Here is a 22,892-nt window from a genome sequence, read left to right as displayed (position 1 = left end):
GATGAACACACACACACATTGCCACACATACAGAGGCCGTGTCTTGGGTATTTGGCCAGCGTGTTCTCTCATTGTCAGCTGTTAAGATGCCGTCTGTTCCCTGTGAATGCTGTCTGTTCCCTATGGATGCTGTCAGTTTCCTATGGATGCGGTCTGCTCCCTTTCCCTCGGCTCGGGACGCCCCTCTTGCTGCCGCCAGATGGCGCCGGAGCTCCGCGGGAGCCGCCGGGGGCCCGGGACGCGCTCCTGGCCCGAGCACCCTCTGGCTCGGCGGGGAGATGGGGAATTTTGCCATGGCGCGGGCCGTTCCGACCTCGGCATCCCACCCACAGCAATGCCAGAGTAAGGCTAAAGATTTCCGACGCTCCGGAGGCTGAGCCCCGCAAAGCAGCGCCGGCGGCGGAGCTCGGCCGAGGCCGCGGTGTGGCCGCAGCTGTCAGGCGCTCAGCGCCGCTCAGGAACAGCCCGTGAAACAAAGTGCAGTAAGTCATTTTAAAGTTCCCTTTGCGGCACCCAACAGGCTGCTTGAGCGCTGTCAGTGCTCGGCGAGCAGGGGCAGGCAGCAGCACGGCCCGGAGTTGTCTCACCGCCTTCCTGCCCGACACCGACAGTCCGGCCAGGACAGGAAAAGGGGAAAAGCTGGAGGTTTAAGAGCAGGTTTTATGGTTGGAGGAGGATCTCGCCCGTGCGAACAGAGGGAGGCGGAGGGTGCCACGAGGTGCAATGGCGAAGGATGCATCGGGAAGAATATGGCCAGCAGTCTCCCCACGACTCAGCCCCGTTGAGGCCACATCTGGAGCGCTGTGTCCCCTTCTGGGCTCCTCAGTACAAGTTGCTACTGGAGAGGGTCCAGTGGAGGACCCTCCAAGGATAATCAAGGATCTGGAGCATCTCTCTTATGAGGAGAGACTCCAGGAGCTGGGCCTGTTTAGTCTAGAGAGGAGAAGGCTGGGTGGAAATCTCTTCCTATAAATGCATCACCAAGGCAGGTGGCAAGGGGATGGTGCCGGGTTCTTTTCAGTGTTGCCCAGTGACAGGACGAGGAGCAATAGCCATAAACTAAAACACAAGTTGCACCTCAGCATGAGGAAGAACTTTCCTTGGAGGGTGGGCAGAGCTACCCTGGCAGGTCATAGAGCCTTCCTCTCTGGAGAGATTCCAAACCCACCTGGACGCGTTCCTGTATCACCTGCTTTGGCAAGGGAGGTTGGAGCGGATCATCTCCAGAGGTCCCTTCCATACCTTACCGTTCTGTGATCCAGAGGCGTTCCGGCGCCCCGAGAAGGGGGCGGTGGCGGGCGCCGGGGCCGCCCCTGTCCCGCCCACTGCGGCCCGCCCAGGGCCCGCCCGGGGCCGGCTCCGCAGCGGCGGCCGGAGCTGCAGCCGCCGCCCGCCCGTCGCAGCGCCGGCGCTGCCGCGGTGCCCGGCAGGGAAGATGGCGCCGTCCCACGTCCTCAAGTGCTGCCAGAAGGTGCTGGCCTGGGTGCCCGTGGCCTTCATCGCCCTGGTCGTGGCCTGGTCCTACTACGCCTACGTGGTGGAGCTGTGTGTGTGTGAGTGGACCGGGAGGGTCGCGGGCGCCGGGAGCTGCCGGCCGGGCGGGCAGGACCCTCCGCCGGCCGCCTCCTCCCCTGCGCCCCGGCGGGCTCGCTTCTCCCTGCGCCCGCCTCAGGCTTTCGCTCGGGCGGCGGAAGGAAACCCTGCTTCGGGCGCTCCCTCCGGGCCGGCTTTACCTGTTGTCCTCCCGCCCTCAGGTGCCTCATGGTGGCGGGGTCCCGGCCCGGGGCCGCCTGTGGAGGTGCCGGGGAGAGGAGGAGGCCCAGGTGCTCAGTCTGGGGACAGGGACTTCTCGAGAGCTCAGCCCCTCGTGTCTCCTCGTGAGGAATTTCCCCTCTATTTTACTGTTGTTCATCCGTCTGATGTATCAAATAACTCCTTAAGGGTGTATAGGGGGTTCCCCTCCCTCCTTTTCATTCAGAAGCCCGGTGCCGGTGAAGCATTATGAGGCTGGAAACATCCAACTTAAGCGGGCTGGGGAAAGGAATTAGGTCTTAGGGGGTTTTGTCGGGCCGTATCCAGGCTTTCTGGACAAGAGCTCGTCTTTATATAAATCTGACTTGCAGCCGATGTCGATCAGGGCGATATTTACCCTTTCCTGTCTTCAGGAGGAAAGTTCCGTTCAGGAGGATGTTGGCTTTCCCTGGGCAGGGTAAATGGAGGGGAACTGTGGTGTGCAGTATTCATCAGGATTGCTGAAACTTGGAAGCCGCATAGGAAAACTAAGGAACGGGTTATTGAGCATTTGGCGTGTTTAAGTAAGGAAGCTGAAATGAGAAAGAACCTCGAAAGTACTAGGAACTATTTTAGGCGACATATAGGTCTGTCTAGTGTCTGGTGGTCCTGGTACTACTTCTTTTTTTGGGTAAACTACATGCTTTGATATCCCTAGCTAGAAAAAAAATGTTTGCATATACTTTGTATCTGGGTAAACTGGTCTATACAGCCTTCCATTAACAATAATCACTTAGGTTTTTTTCTGTGATGACTTAGTATTTTGGATAACTTTTCTGTATGCTGATGTTGTTTCACAACCTTTTGTATTTGGAGATCTAGACTGGAGCATGGACCACTGTCACAAATGTTATTTGAACTTCAAATAGTAAAGACATAGCTGTAAAATAATGCTTGTTGAGGTACTAAGTGAAATGTTGATATGAGATACACTGACATATTTGCAACTATCCAAATTTGCCAAATAACTATTGTGCAGTTGTCTGTGTGAATAAATAGGTTTTCTGGGAAATCATGCTTAAAAGTATAAACATTTGAAAACAAATTTGAGTCAGTCTACTGGAGGTCTGAGCATGGGTAGCTGTAACAGTAGTCCTGAAAGGGGCTGTGTGAGGTTATAGAATCACATTTTACAAGTTTTCTGTACCCACTACAGTCTGATTAGTATGACAAAAGGCAGATTAGGGCTATTTTTAAACAAAGAACAAAAACTCAGGGATTAAGAGGCTTGCCTAGGGTCGAACAGGTGGTCTCTGCTTGAATTGGGAACAGAGCCTCACGCTCTGAGTCTCAGCTTTGTGTCTTGATCACAGAGTGGGTCAGGACTAGGTGCTGAGAATGATTTGTCTATCACGAACATAGAGAAGCTGAAAAGAGCTCTTCTGAGTTCATTAAGGTCTCGCTTGTGTGAAAATTGGTGAGAAGATTGGCTCCTGTTGAAGCAAGAGCTTCTGTGTCTCTAAGTCTGGTTTCTAGAAGACTGGCTCTTTTTGCTCACAAATCAGCTCTATTAATGTCTGTGCATACAGGCTTTTAAGAAAAAGTGTCATTTAATGAGCAAAATATTTACTGACTTCTGTTGCTGCCACTGAATTTTTCAGTTGTTACTTGTCTAAATAATGCTTGATGACCAAGGATTTTATTTGTCTTGTGAGTTTTTTCTGTTGAGAGTTTGGAGGGTTTTGGTTTTTGTTGTTTATTTTTAATTTCTGTTGAATTTTGTTTACACTCCTGAGAAAAAGTCATCTTACCAAGTGAGAGGAAGGAGATTTTGTGTTTGGGTCTTTTTGGCATTGTGGGTTTTTTCCTTTGCGTGGTTTTACTCTGCGGTTGAGTTCAAACCAGGATTGAGAGGATTTAGAGCAAAATACAAGGTTTTCTGTTTGCCTTGGCAGGTAGTTTTTCTTTCTGCTGGTGCTCCCTATGTTCTGTTTGTTTTGGGAAGGACAGCACTGTGTGCTGTGAGGAAGAGCAAGGATGTGCCTCCAGCACACAGCTGATGAATGAGGCAACGCTGGCCTTGGCCGGTGCAGGAGCAGGGATATGGCTTTGGTGAGAGGCTGATCTGTGCCTACTGAAGGAAGGAGAGATGAAGGAAGGGAAGCTTTAGAAATGAGGAGACATAATAGAAAATTTCAAGTAAATACTGGGTAAAAGAGAAATTGAAACCCCACAGCCATCAGTGTTTTTTCAAGGTTTATTCTAAAAAAAATCAGTAACTATTCAGATGTGATTGTAACAAGGAAACAGAAAGAGGGAAATCCCGTATTTTCCCAATTATTACTTCTTCCTGGTTTGGTTGTTTGGTTTTTTTTCCTTGTAGTCCTTGGTCATTTATTAAAGGTTGAACATATATTCAGTTAATAGATCAAGTGGGAAGCCAGGCTTAGTGTAGGATCCTAAAGGAGAAGATGGTGAAGTTGGGGCTGCTGCTTTTGTCACCTCACCCTTTTCCTTTCAGTTTTGCTTCTCTGTGCTGCTTGCCCCACCCTCCTCTGATGGGGTGCTCACATATTGCTCAATGTGGTGCCTGATGGACTCAGGCTTCTCTATAACTCACTCCTAGTATGTATTTACTGGATTATGCCTCTTCTGTAACCCTAAATTATATTACTTACACACTGGCTGTGAACACCAAGGAGGACTGGTGTGGATAAGATGAAAGGAGACTCATGAGGTTGTCTATTGTTTTCCTCCCATGGGAACTGCCAGTATCATTCTGTCTCTCTGAAGATGTTGAACACTGCCTTGTTTAGACCACTATTGCTGTGTAGTTGTGATCCATCAAGTAAATTAGCTATTAAGCTAATTGGAAAGGTGAAAACGGCCATATGTGTGTAAGTTGAGGGAATGTCAGCATAGTGTAAAAATTGAGTGCATATGTGTAACTGAAGGAACTACAAAAGACTGAAGGCAGGTCTCAGAGGGCTTTTTTAAATGTTTTGAAGTAGAAAAAGCTGACTGAACACTTTCTAACCAGATTATTTCTTCTTTTCACACATAACTTGCCCAGAGCTCTGTTTGCAAGAAAACACACCTAGTAGTGCTTAAAGGATGTTGTAAAATAGCTTTTTGTTAGTTTGAAACCATTTCATGTGTTCCTGCATCTTATCAAAACATGTTTTGCTTTTAACATCATTGCTTTGGTAAACAATGGCTATATTATGCTGCTGCTGAATTGGACTGGTTGTGTTTGCTTACCACATCCCTCAGATGCTCAGAAAGAGTGAAATGCTTCTCTCGTGGTTTGCTTTCATTTATGACTGGCTTGGATCTTATTATCTATCCCAAACGTTTTTGTAGGTGGTGGGCTGTAGTGCAGACTGGCTTGAGGGTGGTCACAAGACACTGTTTTGCCACGTGTAGTTGGTGGGTGAAGTCAGCTCATTTCTTACAGGCAGCCCTTCTGCTAAAAAACACTTGCAGACTTTGGTAGTGCGGTCTTGCACTGAGAAAAAGAGGAGTTTGTTAACTTTGAGTTGTCTGCAGCCCCTAACTAAAGTGTTATGACTGGAGTTACTAAAAAGAAACAAAACAGCAAAAAATCGTGATCAGGTTAGCTTTTTACTTCTATACTGAAGACTACATTTTCTGAAAATCACAGTCCTGACTCTTCTCTTGAGCCAGGAGTTTTCAGGATAATGACTTTTTTACATGTTTAGTAGGCTTGTGAATGAATGAGTGTTTTCATGCCTCAGGGTCTGCAAAGTATGGAAAACTCTGATTTTGAAAGCTATGGGAGAAACTAGTTGTGTATTCTTTTCATCGCATCTAGTTGCAGAAAGTTTGCTTTTTTTGATACAGTGTAATGTCTAGGGTGTCTAAAATCCTGGCAAACAAAGAAGTTTGTACTTTAGAATGCATAACTTCATGTTAGTAGTACAAATTATACTCCTTGCTGTTCCAGGAGACTGCAATGTCTCTTATCAGTAGGGAGCCAGCTCTGATTTCCCCAAAGCACGCCCTTAGGAGAAGCTCATGGTGATCCCTTGTAACACTCCCCATCTGAAGAGTCTGTTGCATAAACAGAGAGAAGGTAATTCCATCTGCCTCCTCCCAAAGAAATCTCTACTGAAAATGCTAATGCCCTATCTCTCAGGCAGTGGCAAGGTGATACCAACAGCAGTTCTGATTTCAACCTACAGAAAAAGCTGAAGTATCAGCACTGGGGTACAATGTTTGCATGTTAAGCATGTAAAAGGCATTCCCATAGGAAAAGAGGGTAACCTGTCAAGAAAAGGAAAGCAAATTAAACAGGTTAGATCATTAGTTAGTAAAATAGGTTTACGTGCCTCTCATGAATTTAAAAATACAGAAATTGAACCACTCTGCATACACTTAATTTTGTTGTAATCTCTCAGCATAAGCATGCATATTATCATCTTAAATGAGAACCTTTTCTGTTATTATAAATAATTAGAATTCCTGTTGATGTGGTCAGACTGGATACAGATTATTGGAAAAGTGCTCAGCTGAAGAGAAAGATTATCTTCTATGGTGCCTTGCACTGTATTGGTCATACTAGTTTATAGGGACAGGTGGGCATGTGCCTTTTACATTAAAATGCAATCTGCTCACTTGGCAGTCCTCTAATGAAAAAATTGTTCCAAGTGCAACAGCCTGGTTTCTTGAAGAGTTATCTTGTATCTGCTCTTTCTTCTGCCATCAGAAGGACTCATCCCTCTTCTCCCTCCCAGCCCTCTATCTGCAGTGCCCGCCCCAGCCCCTGCATCTGCTAAACCATTCCTGACAGCTCTGCAGCAGCTGGCATCTTTCCTTGATCCCTCATTACTATCTGGTCAGCAAGCAGTGTGGTGCAGTGACCAGTTCGGTGCTGCCCAGCTTGCTCAGGGGACCAGGCAGAAAATGAGCAGCTGAGCTCAGAGCAGCTCTGCCAGCAGGGAGTTTGGGCTTGTCTCCTCTGCTGTCCAGCAGCTTTGATGAAACTTAGTGGTGCATGCTTTGTGTGAGACCGACTGTGAGCCTCAGCATTGTCTGAAACCGCTCCGTGGGCAGGATGGGTTTGGAGTAGGGTGTGGAGTAGGAGACAGCTCTCCTATTTCCACAACAGTTAGTTATCTGTAGTGAAAGTCAAGTAGTAAAAAGTCATCTGTAGTGAAAAAAAAAATAAAATTTTCAGAACATAGAGGTCTGCCCAGAATTCAGGTTTTTTCCCACCTCAAAATTGCCATTAGCTAATAATGCCTCACCTCAAACTTCTGGGAAAAATATTGCTTCCATCTGTTATGAAACACTTCAGGATCAAAAGGGTATTTTTGCTCTTTTTCACACAAATAATTGTGTAAATTATCCTGTAAATTAAAAGAAACTTAGTTTTAAGTGGAAGAGGGTCACCGAAATTTTGTAATCACTCTTATACAGCTGACACCAAGCACCTATAAAGTTAAAATAATCTGTTAATGGGAGCACTTCTCTCTTTCAGCACACACAGAAAAGCCAACAGAGAAGGGGCTTAGGGAAAGCAAGGAGCTGAGCAAGTGTCTGAGCTAAAGCAGGAGCTCTTCCTGTTTTACTTTCTTGTAGCCATGATCACTCACTGCTGCAGTGCTTCCTGATTGCCTTCTAGATGTGGACTATAAAGCTTTACTTCTTGCTTTGAAAGGACTTGGATACCATGAGCATTTAATATTATGGAAAATCACTTCTCTCAGTTCACTCTCTGGTAACAGCAGTAGGAGATTTCTGTATGCCTCTAGAGTTAGAACAGTGATCTAAATGTCACTTTCATTTTTAATCAGGACTTTTATGTTCCTTTGTCACTTGGGAGTCTCTGTTTTCCTGCAAGACGCTGTGGATAAAAGGACCAGAATTTCAAACGTATATTTTTTCAGCAGACATTACTTTGAGGTCATTGACCCTCTACATACAGTGAACTTCAGGTTCTTCTGTCTGTTGAAATTTCAATAATTAAAACTTTGTTCTCTACTGACTCATATTTTTATGAGTTAATTTCATATGCTTTTCATAATCAAAGAATTTACAGGGTTTAAAGATGGGTTTCAGAGCTGAGTTCTCGTATACCTGTGATAGTTGAAGTGCTTGGATGGCACTGGACCTGCTTTTACTCTTGGAACTTGAGACTGTGGTGGAAAATGGGAGTAAGATAGATTCTAATTGTCTGCCTAAAATTATGCCTGTTAATGCTGAGGGTTCATGGCAGTTGTTTTTCACCCATTCAGTGCATAGCTTTGTTAAACTATTTCGTACAACGGTAAGATTTTATGCTGGTTTAACATGTACTTTTCTTACAAGTGTTACAAACTGTAGGTTCCTGAAACAGCTTTTATGGAGTTTTGATCTCAGTCATTAACTTCTTCCAGCTGGTGCATAATCTTCCTGTAATAGGACGAGTATAGATTTTTTTCTCATTAGAATGTATAAAATGTAACAGAAACATTTGGAAAGTAAGCACAGACCACTTTTTTTTGTGTAAGCTGAATCTCCACCAAGGTGTGATTCAGTTATAAAAGAGATAATGAGATTGCAACAAATTCATTTGTTCTTTTAGCCACTTCCCCAGTATTCCTCCTTCTGCTGTCACTAAACTGTTTTCTGTGGGATGTGCTTAACTCCTTCTCTCCCGCATCAAGAAACAAAAAAGCCAGATTTTTCCCACTCTTCTGCTTTCCATCCTCCCCACAATCTTCAGTGAAATACCTAATCTTTGACCATCTTCCCTTATCTTTGCCAGAAGTCAAGTTCCCCCTCTGCAGCATTTCAAGCCTCTGCTTTTCCTTTTTTCTCAAACAACCAAATGGCTCATCCATTCCTTCTTCATCTTTTCTTCTGACTCTTGAAATTCTCTTGTGAGATTGTCAAAGACAAGCAGATCACAAGAGCAGCATGCTTTGCCTTTGCAGTTCCTGCAGCAGTCTCTCTGATGCTGTACATGGTGCAGCATTATCTTAAATGTGAAGCATGGAACCGTTTCAGTCATATGATCTACAGAGAGAGGGTTTCAAAGCAGCAGTCTTTTGTTTGTGCTATTTCACTTGTGCATCTCCATGTGTGTTTGTCTCCAGTGTGGGCAATTTTTATGCATCTCTTGTGAAGAGCTAAGTGCAGTGATAGCTGTTTGGGCTTTGGGGTTTGTTTTTTTTTTTTTGCATTTTTTAAACCTCTTTGTGACAAAAAAAATTTAGAGCTTGAAGAAATTCATCTGGGATTAGGCAAGCTGCCAGTGCAGAGAGAATGAAACAAAGTTTAGATTAAATTTAAATAACCTTGAAAGAAACAGACTTTATTTGTTTGAAGAGACCTAAACACAGAGTTATTTTATAAGCTGGTTTGCAGTTGTGTGTGGTGGACTTAAAACTTAAGTCAAGTGCCTCATCTACTGCCTTGTCATGGGTGTGAATGCAGAGAACCTGTTACTGTATCATTCTTCATGACAAGTAGTCATTCCTTTCAGCTTTGTCAAGTTTGGATTTTAAAAAAGAGAGAAAGGAAGTGTTCATTGCTTTGTGATTGATTGAAGGATTTCACATCTGTTGGTTTGTGACCTGCAGATTTACTCTGAACATTGCAAAGGAGACCAAAACTTGGAGCAGAGCTCTTGGAGCAGTGTGGTTTCTGTTCTGTTTTGCAAAATCCTATGTGACTAACCCTCAAGTGGCCTTTTTACACTATCTGAAAAAGGATGCAATCTCTGCATAGGATTTTTGTGGGGATGTTTTGTGTGTGTATATTTTATCCATTTAATCTGCTGCTCCTTAAGTTTCATATTGGGGGGTTTAAATAATTGTATTTTTAAAAATTTGACTTCAGCTTTGTAATTGCATGCAGTGATACTATGGCTGTGTTCCATGGTAGATACCTGCTGAGATAAAGCTAAAGCAGCAAGCAGTGCAGAGAGTAGGCTTGAACTTCTGTAATAATTAATAATTTAGACAAATCCTAAATTTTGACAGTGGAAAGCTTAAAAACCATTGACTACTGGATTCAGTTATGTTTTTCTCTTTTGTGTGGCAATTTTCTGTTAACATCCTGAAAGCTGTAAATATCCTATGTTTCTCACTACTTCCCACACTTGTAGAACCTTATTGCCAAGTTAAGAGTGGAAGTGGGAATCTCTTTGTGAGCAGAAACAGTCTGGGAGAGCTTTCAGGTACATGCATGGCCTCAGGAGCTGTGCTTCCATGCCTCAGGACTTGTGACAGTGACATGCTCTCCTCTTGCTGCACGCCTTCTCTGGAGGCTTCAGTCAAGCAGATGCACACCCTGCCCCCATCCCAAGTGATGGCAACAGGTTTAAGGCTCTGGGCCAATCACACCTGTGATTGTTGGTCTTTAGAAGCAGCCACTCTCCTGATCTAACTTCCTACAGCTCACTGGGGTTGCTGACTTCTGTGCTGCAAGCAGCAGTCGTTTCTTGGACATCACAAACATGGGTTCCCACCAGAGTGCCCCACTCCAGTACTTCACCTGCAAGCAAAGATGTGCTTGCAGCTGTGTTGCTGTGGTGGGTGATAGCCTAGGAAGGTGGCAGAAGTTAATTCTCTCAGTAGGAGCCATGCATGCCTCAAGCCCTGATTGTTTCTTGTTAGGCAGCATGCCAGCCCTGCTGTTACCTCCAGTGCTTTTCCCTGGGAGCCCTAATGCATCTCTGAGGAGCAGTAGGCAGAACTGTTCTCCCCTTGGCATGCATTGCATTAGGATTTACAGTATGTCAGTTAACGTTCTTGCAGTCCTGACTTTATGCTTTTCAAGAATATGTGGTGAACTGTCAGCAGGCAGGTGAACTCTGAGGATTTTTTTTGGTTTATTTATTTGCTGGAAGCAGTAGTTACTAAATGAGAGCTCTTGGATGATAGGCTGTGCTCTTTTGTATGCTTGCCTCTCTGTTAGCTCTGGACTACTATCAAAGATTCAGTCTAGATCTTCTGGAGTATCTAAAAATCCCTTTGCAGTGGCTCATACAGTCTTTGTGCTGTCACTTTTTCATATTCCTAAGTAATCTGGTACTTAAATGAGACCTGCATCAAAATGGTGTCCTTCTGACCTTGTCCTCTGTCCAAAACTTTCTGTACTTTTATTACCAGTGAATTTTTCCCTCTGCAGCACCTGGATCTTTTTTTTATGTTTCTAGGGAGTTGCTGTCATTTCTTCCTTTCTGCAAAGAAGCTAGAGGGTGTAGATTTAGCTAGTCAAGCTTTGTCTCAGGATGTCTCAGTCTAAGTAAGGTTTAATGTATAACATTTTCTTTTACAAAAAGAACAAGCAGCAAAGCCTCCAGCATCAAAAGATGCCAGCATTTGTTACCAATCAACTTGATAACCTATATATGAACAGATTCCCTAAATCACCATGAGAAGTCTTTAAACCTTTGTTTATTTCATAAATAGTTTTATAATTTTAAAAATACTTAATATTTATTAATATTTACAAGTCCAGTTTGTTGAAGACAGGAGTTTCCCATCACTACTCTCCCACAACTAATATACTTGTTTTTAAATGACATGTTTATCAGTACAAAGTTCCTTAAAGGGCTGAATCCAGGAGCTTGGCTTATTAATATCTTGATGGGAATCCATGTAGATTACATTACTGGCTGCTCTGTTGTCAGTGCACTGCTGGCTGAAGATCAACTCTTAACAGAGGCAGGTCCATATTTAAGCTCAGGTGGCAGATACCAGTCAAACCTGACCAACATTGCAAACTTGAAACTTCACTTAGGGAATCCAGTGACACAATGCATGAGGGGAGGTCGGCTTGATGGGCAGTTTGATTTCTTCCATTACTCAGTGAACTTGGTGACAGCAAAATCCTCCTCTCAGCAAACAGAGTGCCTAATGCTTTGTAAGGAGATTTACAAGGAGATCTTTATCCACAGAGTTTTGCAAGGAGATTTTATCCTCACATTTCAGGAAACACTTGTTGCAAGCTGAGCCAGTGGGTAAGCAAGGAAACTGATTTTGGAAGAGTCTGAAGCCAAACAGGAAAAAGGAGCCTGATTAGCAAAGCAGGTCCCTCTTGGCTGCTGACCATTCTCACTGCTGGGTGAGGGTTCAGGTCTGCAGGTCACAGCAGCTGTGTCTGGAATTTTTGTTCTCCATGAGCTGACACCTCTGCTCTCCTGCCAGCTGTGTGGAATAGATAAATGAAGACTTGCTTATTTTCATCTGTCTGGTGTAGAAGTAAATGGATTTACTAGTAATGTCCTCAGCCATAAGGCTGTCAGCTTTCAGTGACCTTTATATTCAAGGCAGGTATTGACTGAGTCACAAACTGCATATTGGTGTTGTTTTCATCAAAAAGACTTGGCAGATTGTTAATGACTCGAAAAATACTGTTATGAAAATATACGTTGGTTGGGTGGGATTTTTGCTTGCTTTGGTTTTTACTTTATATCTACTGACAGTTTCTGGTATGACCTGCAGAGCACCTGATCTTGTGCAGGGTGTGTAAGACAGCTCTGTACAGCACCATGTTTGCCAACACCAGCTGATTATCCTGTTTGTCACTGCTATCTCTTGCAAGTGTCCTAGTGGTGTCAGCTACAGAACTACTGGAGTTATTCCTGGCACAACAAGCATTTTCACATGTGTAGATGCTTGAGTGTAGTGTTACTATGAGCTTGATCTGGCCAGCCCGAAGATAAATAAACAAATAAATACCTTTCCTTCAAATGCAAATGTAATTAATTAGTGGTGTGGACATTAGCTAGCTCCATTCAGATGCTTCTGAGTTTCTGTCAGTTCTGCTTTTTCCTGTTCACTGATGTGCCAGAGAGAGCACAGCTCACTGACTGATGCAAGTAAGAGCTCTCTTTGTCTTTTGAGAAGAAACCAGGCTTTCTTTTGGCGCTGTCTGATAGCTTAAAGACAATATTGGAAGCAATTTATGCACAGCACTTCCATGCTACAGAGCAATAAAGCTGTTACTGTTATGATAAAGCAGAATTTTTGGTAAAAAATTGAATGAAGTCCAGTAATATGAGTAACCAGCTGAAGGAAGTGTGTAGAAGTAATTCTAGGGTTTTAAACCCATCAAAATGCAAATAGAATGAGCAGTGTCAAGAGTAATTAAATAGCCCAAGAAAATCAAGTCACATTAGGGGGTTTTGAGCAATTATGGTAAATTGAAAGTGAGTAGTGCTTCTTGGAGAATGGGGCTTTTCAGGGACAGCAGACCAGGTGCAGTGCTGGAACTGAGTGCTAACTTCATATCTAGAAAAATCCTTTAGTAATTTGGGCTGATACATCTGTTAATACGCAGTAGTTGGTGTGAATGCAAGTGTGGGACTGAGGTTAAGACCTGGCCACAGTTTCTTCTGCATGCTGACCAAGTGTAACTCTTGGGTTTCAAATCATTTGAGAAGTGCAGGCACCCTTGTTGAGAAGACCATTAGGAGACCTTTGGTATAACTTTCAAGAATATTTTGTAGATGCAGCGGTAAGGAGCCATCTGTAGGATTTTGTGGGTTCCAGAAGTCAGCTGCCTTTGTAGCTATGTTTCTGAACTGTGTAAGTGGTAGCATGGAATTTACTGTTCCCACAATACGTGGCAGAAATCTTCCCAGTTGTCATAGCTAAATTCATTGCTAAATGTAACTCAGTACCCAAGAAGTATCTTGCATTGCTTATGCTAATTCCTGCTGTAGACTGGTTGTATTTATGCATGTACTCTGTATTGAGGCTGAAAAGACCTTGGTTAAATAAAAAGTTGCTTTATTATTGTGATAAGAGAGCATTTTCTGGGCAGCCAGCCTCCAGCTGCTCTCAATTACTTGTTCTAGTGAAAGAATCATGTTCATATTGTTTAAACCATAAAACAAATCATAATGATAGCCGGTAACAAGTAACAGAAACATTCTGCAGTGCAAGTTGAACTGACTTGTTTGAAATATGAATTCATTTTGCCTGTCCCTGTGATAATGCTTTTCTGAATCCTGGTCCGATGGGCATGGCGATCACGAGTGTAGGAAATGTGGTTGTAAAACAGAGCATCCCCCTTTGAGCCAGTGTTTCTTCCCTGCCTGCATTTTCTGCATTTTCTTCCTCCTATTTCCTCCCACCCCAGATTCTCACACATACACAGTACCTGCAGTGCCTTTGAAGGCATCATCTTGTGATCATTTGGAGTCACAAGGCAGTAAGTATCTCAAGTGCTCCTGCTGAGCACAGGAAGTGTGAGGAGTTGGGCTCTGGCTCGTGCTTTAAGGCACTGGTGGCCCTGACAGCATTTCTTTCCCCTCTCATGGCTGTGTGTGACCCAGGACAGTGAGAGGTCACTCGCTGCCATTCCCCCTTCACCCTGCAACACCCTGGTGTTTGGGATCACACAGACTTGTGCTGTGCTAGCTACCGACTTCGTTTGTGGCTCAGGTGTGAGCTCTCACTTTTTCTCTGTTTTTCTGCTTCAGGGGAGTGGGTAGATGGTGAAGAGGGGTAACTTTATACACCCTTGCAGCAAGAGTTGTCCACCACAGGTCACACCTCTGAGACAAGCATGGTGTCAGACGTGGCTGATGGTGCAGCCGCGCTGCAGACCAGCCCCAGGCAGTGCTGCTGCTGAGGCACATGGTGTGGCAATGTGACTCTTGGTGCTGGCTCAGCACAAAGGAGCCACATCTCCCGCAGCACTATTCTATAAAATGTTGCTTTCTGAATCCCCTGGCAGTATGCTGGGAGTGGAGAAATCTATTGTGTCCTATTCCTGGATATCTGAAGTTGAAATACATCAGTCTAATACAAATGAAGTTAATACAATTCTAAGTTTATATGGCTCAAAATTCTGCAAAGAGCATTCATGGTGACAGTTGAGTGTGTGATTCCTGGACCCCCATAGCCCTTTAGCAGGAACCTGGCAACATCTTCCTGCTTTGGCTTTTGGCTACATGATGCTGTCAACTTAGTCATCTTGAATCATTTCTCTAGAACAACTCTGGGCTGTTAAGGGAGGAGAGCACCTAGTGTGCGCCTGACAGTTGGGAAATAAGAAATATCTCAGTGTGGGAAGGTCACAGAATCAAGGCTTTTAGAGAACAGTGGAGGAGTGCTAAGGTCTTCATGTTCTGTTGCTGCCCTGTAACAGAAGCCAAATGAATATTTGCTCATGGAAATTTACTCATTGTCCTGCTTGTATCAGTAAATAGTGTTTCTATCAGCTTCTTGTAACTGATTAGGGTCTGATTTTGCAAATGGAAATTATGTAACCATAAATCTAAGTTACACTTTCAGTAAAATGCCATTTTCTGAACAAATTAAACAATGAGATTATGTCAGTGGTGCTTGCCTTTGCAGACAGGGCAGTGCCTGTAGGGGTTTCTGTTGAATTTCAGTACTGGTAACTTCTGGAAATATATGAGTCTGTGTGTATATATGTGCATGGGTAAGTATAGGTATGTTTAGTTATTTGTTTGTACCCCTTTTCATGAAAAGCTGAGAAAAGCTAAGGCTGTGCAACTAGTGAAGGGATGCAATTGCACTTTTATCTCTACTTCTTCCCACCCTTAAGGAATGCCAGCCAAAATGTGAATGTTACTTTGAAATTTGTGGAATGGCTGGAATAACCGAAGTGTGACTCCTGCTCAGAGCTGTCGTGGGCGTGGATGTGGAAATAAGCATAGCACTTCAGTAACAAGATCAGTTCTTGTCCTTTGCTATACTTCTGTATTGGTTGGAGTTGAGTTTCTTCCTCTGCAAGAAGCTTATCTAGCTATGGTTGGAACATGCCTTTTAGGGGAGTAGGAAAATGGGATTGGGGAGGGGGGAGTTTATTCCAAGCTTGAAGACAAATGTCTTTTAGCATGCCTCTTGCAAGGTCTTGGGAGATCATGTCACCTCTTTGCCTCAGAATAGGGAGATTTGGTTTTTTCCTCTTACGCAGTAAGTTGGAAGATGCATGAACACATCATAGCAACCCTGAAAATAAGCCTGAAACTAAAAGCAAACCAGCTCCCTAACACTTTTCTTTTAGAGATGAGATATTCTGAGAGGTTTCCTTGAAGCAGCTTAAAAAGTGCTCCAAAGCTTTCTGAAGTTGACATTTCTATGACTTCACACTCCAAGAGAAATGCTTCCAACAAGTGACATTTTCCCCCAGTTTCATTTGTTACACAGCTAATGATGTCCCTGTGTCTGCAGGATTGTTTCCTGTGATAAAGCTGTAGGCTCCTGCCTCTTTCATTCTTGTGACATAGGTGAGATGAAAGATAACAAACAACAATGTGAGGAACAGTATCTAGGAAAGTGTAACCAACCACTGGGGTCATAAAGGAAAGAGTATCTTTGTTGCCAGGGGTGATGCTACGTGTCTAAATCAAAACTAAGACAACTTTTTCCTCTGTGAAAGTCAAATGTGCAATTTGTGCTTGCCCCCTCAGTGGACAGAGTTATAAAGTACATTTGAATCCAGCCTAATATAGGCTGTATGGTGTATTTTAGAGGTAGTGTTCTGTAGAAAGGGATTCCACATACTTCAAATTGTGTGCTTCATCTTGGAGGGACCCCAGAATGTTGGGAAGTCCAGTGTGTAAGGTGCTCAATGGACCAGCTGACAACGTGTTGCACCTGTACATTTCTGAGCAAGCTGCAGCAGCATGACATTCAGTGTAGGCCTGTCTACCTCTCTTTACAAGCAGGTTTGCTGCACTCCTTCCTTAGAAGGATTTTGGAAACCCTGAGATAGCCAAGATAAAGCTCTGCACTGCAGTCACACAGACAAGATTTGTCCAATTTGTTCAACTCCCCTGGTGCTGTAGCACTGAGAGGTTGAATCCTTTGAAATTCTGAGGCCATAGGGAAAACTCCATGTGCCTGAGTGTTCAAGTGCCTGCTTCTGAGCTCTTTGCATTGAAGGAAGCTGCAGCTTTCACTGTCTGGTCATGTTTCATCCTTCCCTGGCAATATCTCTTTCTACAACTTCATAAGTCTTCTCACAAAACCAGGAACTTAATGCTAAGAAGCAAACCCAAAGAATATTTTTCCTTTTATAGCTGAGCAATAGACTGATATGGCAATATATTTCAAAATCTTCAAAAGAGCAGCTGTTTTACACCACTTCTGTTTGTGAATCATGGGCAGTTTGTGTTGATTGCAATGCTTAAGGCACTAACTTTTGCTGATGCATCTATCTAGTGTATAGTGCTGTTGCAACCTGAGGTTAACATATAAATCATAAGCAGTGTTTATTTTGTTTTTGAAAAAATCAGTAAGTGAAAAGGTAGTGCTGCCTTGGGATTTTTCCCCCATCCCATGTCCCAAACAAGAAAAACCGTATTTCAAAAATGTTTGAAGTGAAAATGGCACTAATTTAGCAGAAGCTGACTGCCATCTAAACATCACAAGCAACAAAGGAGAAAAGTGATAGGGAGCAAACTTGTAACCACAGGCCAGGGATGGGACCCACAATGGCAATGTCATGTTCTGTGAGGTGTTTTCCCCTGATGTAGAGCTCAAAAGTAAGAATTGATTTCTCCATGGTACAGAGCTTCTTGTTAGATGGCTGGCCTAACAAATACTTAAAAGTCTTTTTTACATGAAGATTGACTATTAACTTATGTGAAGAAAGGCTTTGCTTTGTAGTATAAAGATCCTGTAAAGCTGTTCATGTGCCATCTGCTGAGTGGATTTGGACTAGTAGAGCTGCTGTTCATTAAATCTACTTGATAATGGACATTAGAACTGTGAAAAGGATAGAAACAGTAACATTAACTTGCATGAGCCTCTGAGACAGAAGAGAACAGGACATGTTTTATTTCATTGGAGGATATTAAGGCAGGATGAAAATCACAAGCATTTCCATGTTGGCTTTTACCTCAAACTGCAGGATTTTCTCAAATGAAAATTGTTCTACACAGTCTAATAACTGCATTCTAACCTAAGGGACCTATGTATGAAAGAGAAATTATCTCCCTGGTGCTGTGAAGCTTAATTATTTTTTGAAGGTTATTTAGGGATCTTTTTGATGAAGTCCCACTTGTGATAAAATACTATCTTTTTTTTCCTTGTTTTTGCATGCAAAACCTGTTCATTATTTTGAGTCTTCAAACATCAGATTTGGCTCACAGCTTTGTTTTGTGCTTAGAGCAGAAATTAGGCTACAAATTAAGGAGTACTTTAATGACAATTATATCCAGATATCCTGAAGTTTTATAGATAACTATGTTCTCCCACCCCCAAAAGAGGATAATTAAGAACTTTTTATATTTCTTGTCCAAGGAAATACATGTTTATGAATGAATGTGTGCCAAGGTGTTTACTTAAGATATAAGGAGCCAAAGATAAAGCTAAATCTAAAGTAATTTTAGTACTTTTTTAAGTTAAACAAACATACTTTGCAAGCTTATTTTACCTCTGACTTTTAAAATAATTTTTATCTTCTCCTTGCATTGTTGAAAACATTTTAACTGGAGAAATAACACATTGGTAAAATTTTAAGCAGAAACACAGGATTTGCTTTAAAAATAATTTGGCTTCTGAAGCATGCAGTGGAGTTTCAGGCAGAAACATGGGAGCAGGCTGTGCAAGTATGCATAACTAATGTGAAATGAAGCTGTTCTTTAGGATTGACCTCCTTGAGTTTGAAGGCAACATTTTTCTATCCCAAATGGTAATTTCTTCCTCCTTTAGATGGAAGGAATCGGAACCTTTTCCATTAACTTTGCAGAGGCTTCTGTGTACAGACGGTGGATATTTAATGGAAAGGTATGAGGGCAAGAAAGAAGGAAAAAACTCTAAAACATGTCTGAACAAAAAGGGATCATCTATACACTGAGATATCATGTCATTATGCCTCTTGCTGCCCATGAAAAGAGGCACAGGTGCATAATGCAGTCATAGACCCTTTCCCTGTAGGTATCTACAGGTAAGTGACAAGTGCCACCTCTGTAACAAGCTGCCCTTCAGAAGTGACAAATGCCACCTCTGTAACAAAGCTGCCCTTCAGAAGGAAGTTTGCAATGCACACTCAAGCTCTGCAGATGTAACAGTCTAGTGTGCATCTGGAGAAAGCTCTTTTGAATTGTTGCACAGGTTAATAACAGTAGAAATGTCAGAGCTGGGAGAGGGGAAGAAATACGTAGTGAGCTAACTGCAGGAAGCACGGTGTGCCCTGTTAGGATTTTGCTCATGCTGGTGACCAGAAGCTTTAAGATGGAGTCAGGAAGGATCCTTTCCTCAGTGAGTTTCAGTAATTCAGTGTCCAAGGAAGAAATCCAGCAAGGGGAGTGATAGGAACACAGCAACCAACAAGTCGAGCAGCTCTCTGTTCAGCATCATCCCTGAACCGATAAACTGAGTGTGAAGGTTTTGGAGAAGCCTGAGGGCAGGAAGATGTACTAGTCAGGCGGTGTACAAGGTAGATTTGAACAATGGAATTTGCTGTTGGCATAAAAGGAGATGAGGAGATAGAGAGATTTCAACTATGTATGAAGAATTCAGGTCAGGGGGGAAAAAAGGCAAAAAATAGTACATGACAGGAAGAGAGAAGTCGGGGGGGGGGGGGGGGGAGGAAAACTTAAGGAAGAAGGTTGGGTGTAACAGTTTCACAGGAAAAGTAAGAACTTTTCATTTTGTTTTCTGCTTTCCAGTGGTACACCTGTTGGCCTAGCTGTTGACTCAGAAAAATGAGTTAGGTGCATATAGGAAGGGGAATGTGCATAAATTCTGTCTAATTATTGTCTGTGGAGTGTGCTCGCTTCATTAGCCCAGGGAACTGCATCCCTTCAGCTCTTCCAGTAACTCGCCAAGCATCAAGGCTGGCAGGAGGAATATTGACTCCTGTTTTACCCCAGTGTTGGGTGGGGAAACTCTCCTGACACCTAAAGTATGCTTTGGAACAGGTCAACAACCTTGTATATCTCACTTTTCGCCAATTATTTCATTATGTACAAATTTACTTAACTTTTTTTTTTTTCTCTTCCAGTTACCATTTCTTCAACTGTCGAAAAAGGTAATTTTTTAAAGTTTTTATGAAGATGTGAATAGCTGCTTTGCATGCAAGTCCTAAGGGACATAGAGTTTAAATGTACTCCTTTATGTGTGAGCTCTGTGTAGCGAGTAGATTAGTGCTAAGAAACAAGGTAAATATTGTACAGTTGAGTCTGTTTTGTTTCTAATACCACAAACTTGGGATGCTGACAAGATCTGTGACTAATGCAAGTAATGCAACTATGATTTAAGTTTGCGTTTATTTTTAAATGTGTCCCTACCAAGAACAGAAAAAGGAGAAGAGAGAAGGAACTACAGCACATACACAATTCCATTTTCTATTTAGGCCTGTGACCTAGGAGACTTCTGGAAGAGGGTGAATTGTTGTTGTACTGCTTAATATTTTCCAAACAGCTTACCAATTTCCTCAGAACTCCATTCTTAAGGAGTAGTTAGAATTGTGCAAAACACAACCATTTCAAAAGTGGCTACACATTATAATTTTAAATTTCCAGGTCAAGTGTTTGAAGCCTTGTTTTGAGAAATTTTGATCTTCATATTGGCTTTAGCAAGTACATGCCACAGTGGGTAGTAGTACACAGTGACAGAGATAAAAACTAACAAAAAAAATTCTAGTATATTGTTGCTGGGATATTTGGGAGTTCATTACAGTTTATAGGGAAACATGAGTGGTAGTTTAAGCACAGATTTGCACTTCAACTATCCACAGAAGGCTGTTTCAGACTGGTAAAATCTCATCTCTTAAAAATTTTGCAAAAGAGCACAAAACTAGAAGCTAATCTATCAGTGTTCTTCCTGGTGAATGTTTACCAGAACACTGTAAAAAGAAGGAATCTTGATGGAATTTGTTGTTTAATTTCTAATGGAGAGCTGAAAAAATAGGAAAATCTTCAAAATAAGCCATTCAAGTTGTGAGCTTGTGTTACACTGGATTTTTTCATCCCATTTTACAGTTTGGCTTTACCTTGACTTCACAAAATTCTGCAAGCTGCTGCTGTACTTGCTGTTGACCTGTAGATGAATAAGTTTTCCTTTCTAATTTCTCCCTGAAAGGCTAGATTCATGTATCAGTTAAGGAAGTCTGGCAGAGCAATGTTGGTGTTGCATAGTCAGATCACTATCCCAAATGCAGTTCCTATCTAACTGGATCAGGTTCTTCTAAACCTACCAGAGAAGGACAATGCAAGATTAAGTAATGAGAGTGATACTATCACTGGAACCTGTTAGGCTCTTAATAGCTGTCACCTGCATGCTGCTTGCACCTCCCATTCTGAATCATGTCATAGGCTTTCTGTGTGCATGAATTTATCAACCATGAAAGTTGATTTGAAAATGACATGTGAAGTCTTCTTTGATTTGAAAAGAAAGGTGGCTGAAGTTTTCTAAAGTTCTTATAAGCCAGCTCATGATAACCAGGAATCACCATCAGAGGAGTTGAAAGAACAAAATACCAGAAACATTGTTATGTGAATCAATAATGTGCATCTTAGCAAGTGTGTTTTGCTCTGTGTTTCACTGTAATACGTACTGCAGTAAAAGGATTTGAATATAATGGCAACTTTTGATTTAATTAGTGGTGATTCCTTCACCCTGTTAAAGCTCATTTTTGCTTTGTAATTTTATATTCTTGCCTAGTTTTATATCCATTAGGATAGAGGAATAAAGTCAACTCTGAATCTCTGTTAACAATGTAATATACCACTGTTATATATTATGGCCTCTCTGCCATCTGACCGTCTTGAAAGTAGTATTAAGAATGATTCAGAAAAGAATGTTAAGGGCAAATCTTAGGAGAGCTTAGCGTATTTTAAGAGGATTCTGAGAGCATGTCTTAAGACATTGTCTTCTTGAAGCCATAAATTTGGCATAGTATGCATCAGTGCCTTTAAAGAGAACTGACTTCACTAGGTCACAGCATGGCACCAAGAATCCTGGGTTGCCTTAGACTAGCCAGGGCTTCTTTGTAACTCTGAGTCTGGATAAACTGGCAGATACTGGGATTGGGGGTTTTTGTTATATTTTCCATCTAGCTTGTAATTACAAGAAAATGAGTTGACTAGGAATAAACCCAGTTTACATTTGTTCTGGAAACAGATGCAAGATGCTTCAGGGAGTAGTCTGTAGAGAGCTGCTGATACCCGAAGTGGTGGGTAGATGGACTGCTAAAGTAAAGCTGTTAAAAATGGCATCTTCCCTCCCTCTCATTTCCTGGGGAGCATTGACAGGACAGTTATGTGTAATCACAGTAGGAAAGGCAGCATGGGAGTAGGAAAAGAAGCAAGAATTTATTTAGAGTGAAGCCACTATGCACTGCCAACTGCAGGGTCTTTCCCTGGGTGGTGCCCATCACTGGCTACTGACTAGTGGCCCTTGGCTCTTAATGATGGGGACAGATTGCAAGAGCTCAGTGACACAAAGAGCACTTTAATAGCTGCCTCTATCTAATAAATACTGATAGCTCTGGCACGGATCTGTACCCTTGACACAGCCAGCTGTGGTCCCTGTTATTCTGTGGGTTTCAGGGACATTTACAGCCTGTGACAAAGCTTTGATGTTCTGCTGTTTGACTCATTGTATGTGCACTAAAAATAATCCTTCAAAAGAATCTGAATTCTGGTGTGATTTTTATGGACAGAGAGAACTGTTTACTGTGTAAGTTAGTTTTGCTGTGCCTTGCCCTTCCCTGTATCTCATTTCCTCTTTCCTTCTATTCAATTTCTCTTGCTCTCTTCTCCACCAAAGTTCTGATCTGTGCCACTGATTCCACTCCAGTTTTATGTATTTTATTTTCCTCTCTTCCAAACCATTTGCTCATTCTTTAGTTGCTTAATCACATTGTGTTTGAATGTAGAGTGTTTTTTGTAACAGACAACTTCTAATAATGCAGTGCTTACTACAGTAATACGCAAGTTCTTTCCTATCAAGTGACTGATTTAGGATGGATTTAGAAAAGAGTTTTGTTTCTGGCATTTTCAATCAGCTCCACAGCTGAAAATTTGCCAAGTCTGCCTCTGAGGTTGGAGAAATCAGAGGCAAAGGTAAAAAAAATAATTCTCTAACAAAAGCTCAAATGCAATTTGTTTGTTTTCATTGCAATAAATAGTGAAAATCCTGAAAGATGATAAATTAAAGCCATGTCTTCTGTCACTGTGCACAAACATTTTCTGAGCTGTTGGAGGTTCCCAA

At 42.4% G+C, this 22,892-nt stretch overlaps 1 protein-coding gene across 4 annotated transcripts in view; it reads left to right on the top strand.

Moving 5' to 3' along the window:
* The first annotated feature begins 1,308 nt into the window (after positions 1–1,308).
* ZDHHC20 (zDHHC palmitoyltransferase 20) overlaps positions 1,309–22,892 on the top strand; it is a 44,696-nt gene continuing 23,112 nt past the window's right edge. Inside the window, exons 1-2 of one of the 4 annotated variants that reach the window (XM_026790613.2) lie at positions 1,309–1,553; positions 19,681–19,707. In XM_026790613.2, coding sequence (XP_026646414.1) covers positions 1,436–1,553; positions 19,681–19,707 — 145 coding nt within the window. In that variant the 5' untranslated portion in view covers positions 1,309–1,435. The remainder of the gene's footprint in view (positions 1,554–19,680; positions 19,708–22,892) is intronic. The other 3 variants (XM_026790612.2, XM_005482525.4, XM_026790614.2) reach the window with 3 other exon arrangements.

Source organism: Zonotrichia albicollis, chromosome 2 (genome assembly GCF_047830755.1).
Source record: "Zonotrichia albicollis isolate bZonAlb1 chromosome 2, bZonAlb1.hap1, whole genome shotgun sequence".
Lineage (NCBI taxonomy): Eukaryota > Metazoa > Chordata > Aves > Passeriformes > Passerellidae > Zonotrichia > Zonotrichia albicollis.
The sequence above is the reverse complement of the archived record's forward strand: the minus strand, read 5'-3'. Positions and strand labels throughout refer to the sequence as shown.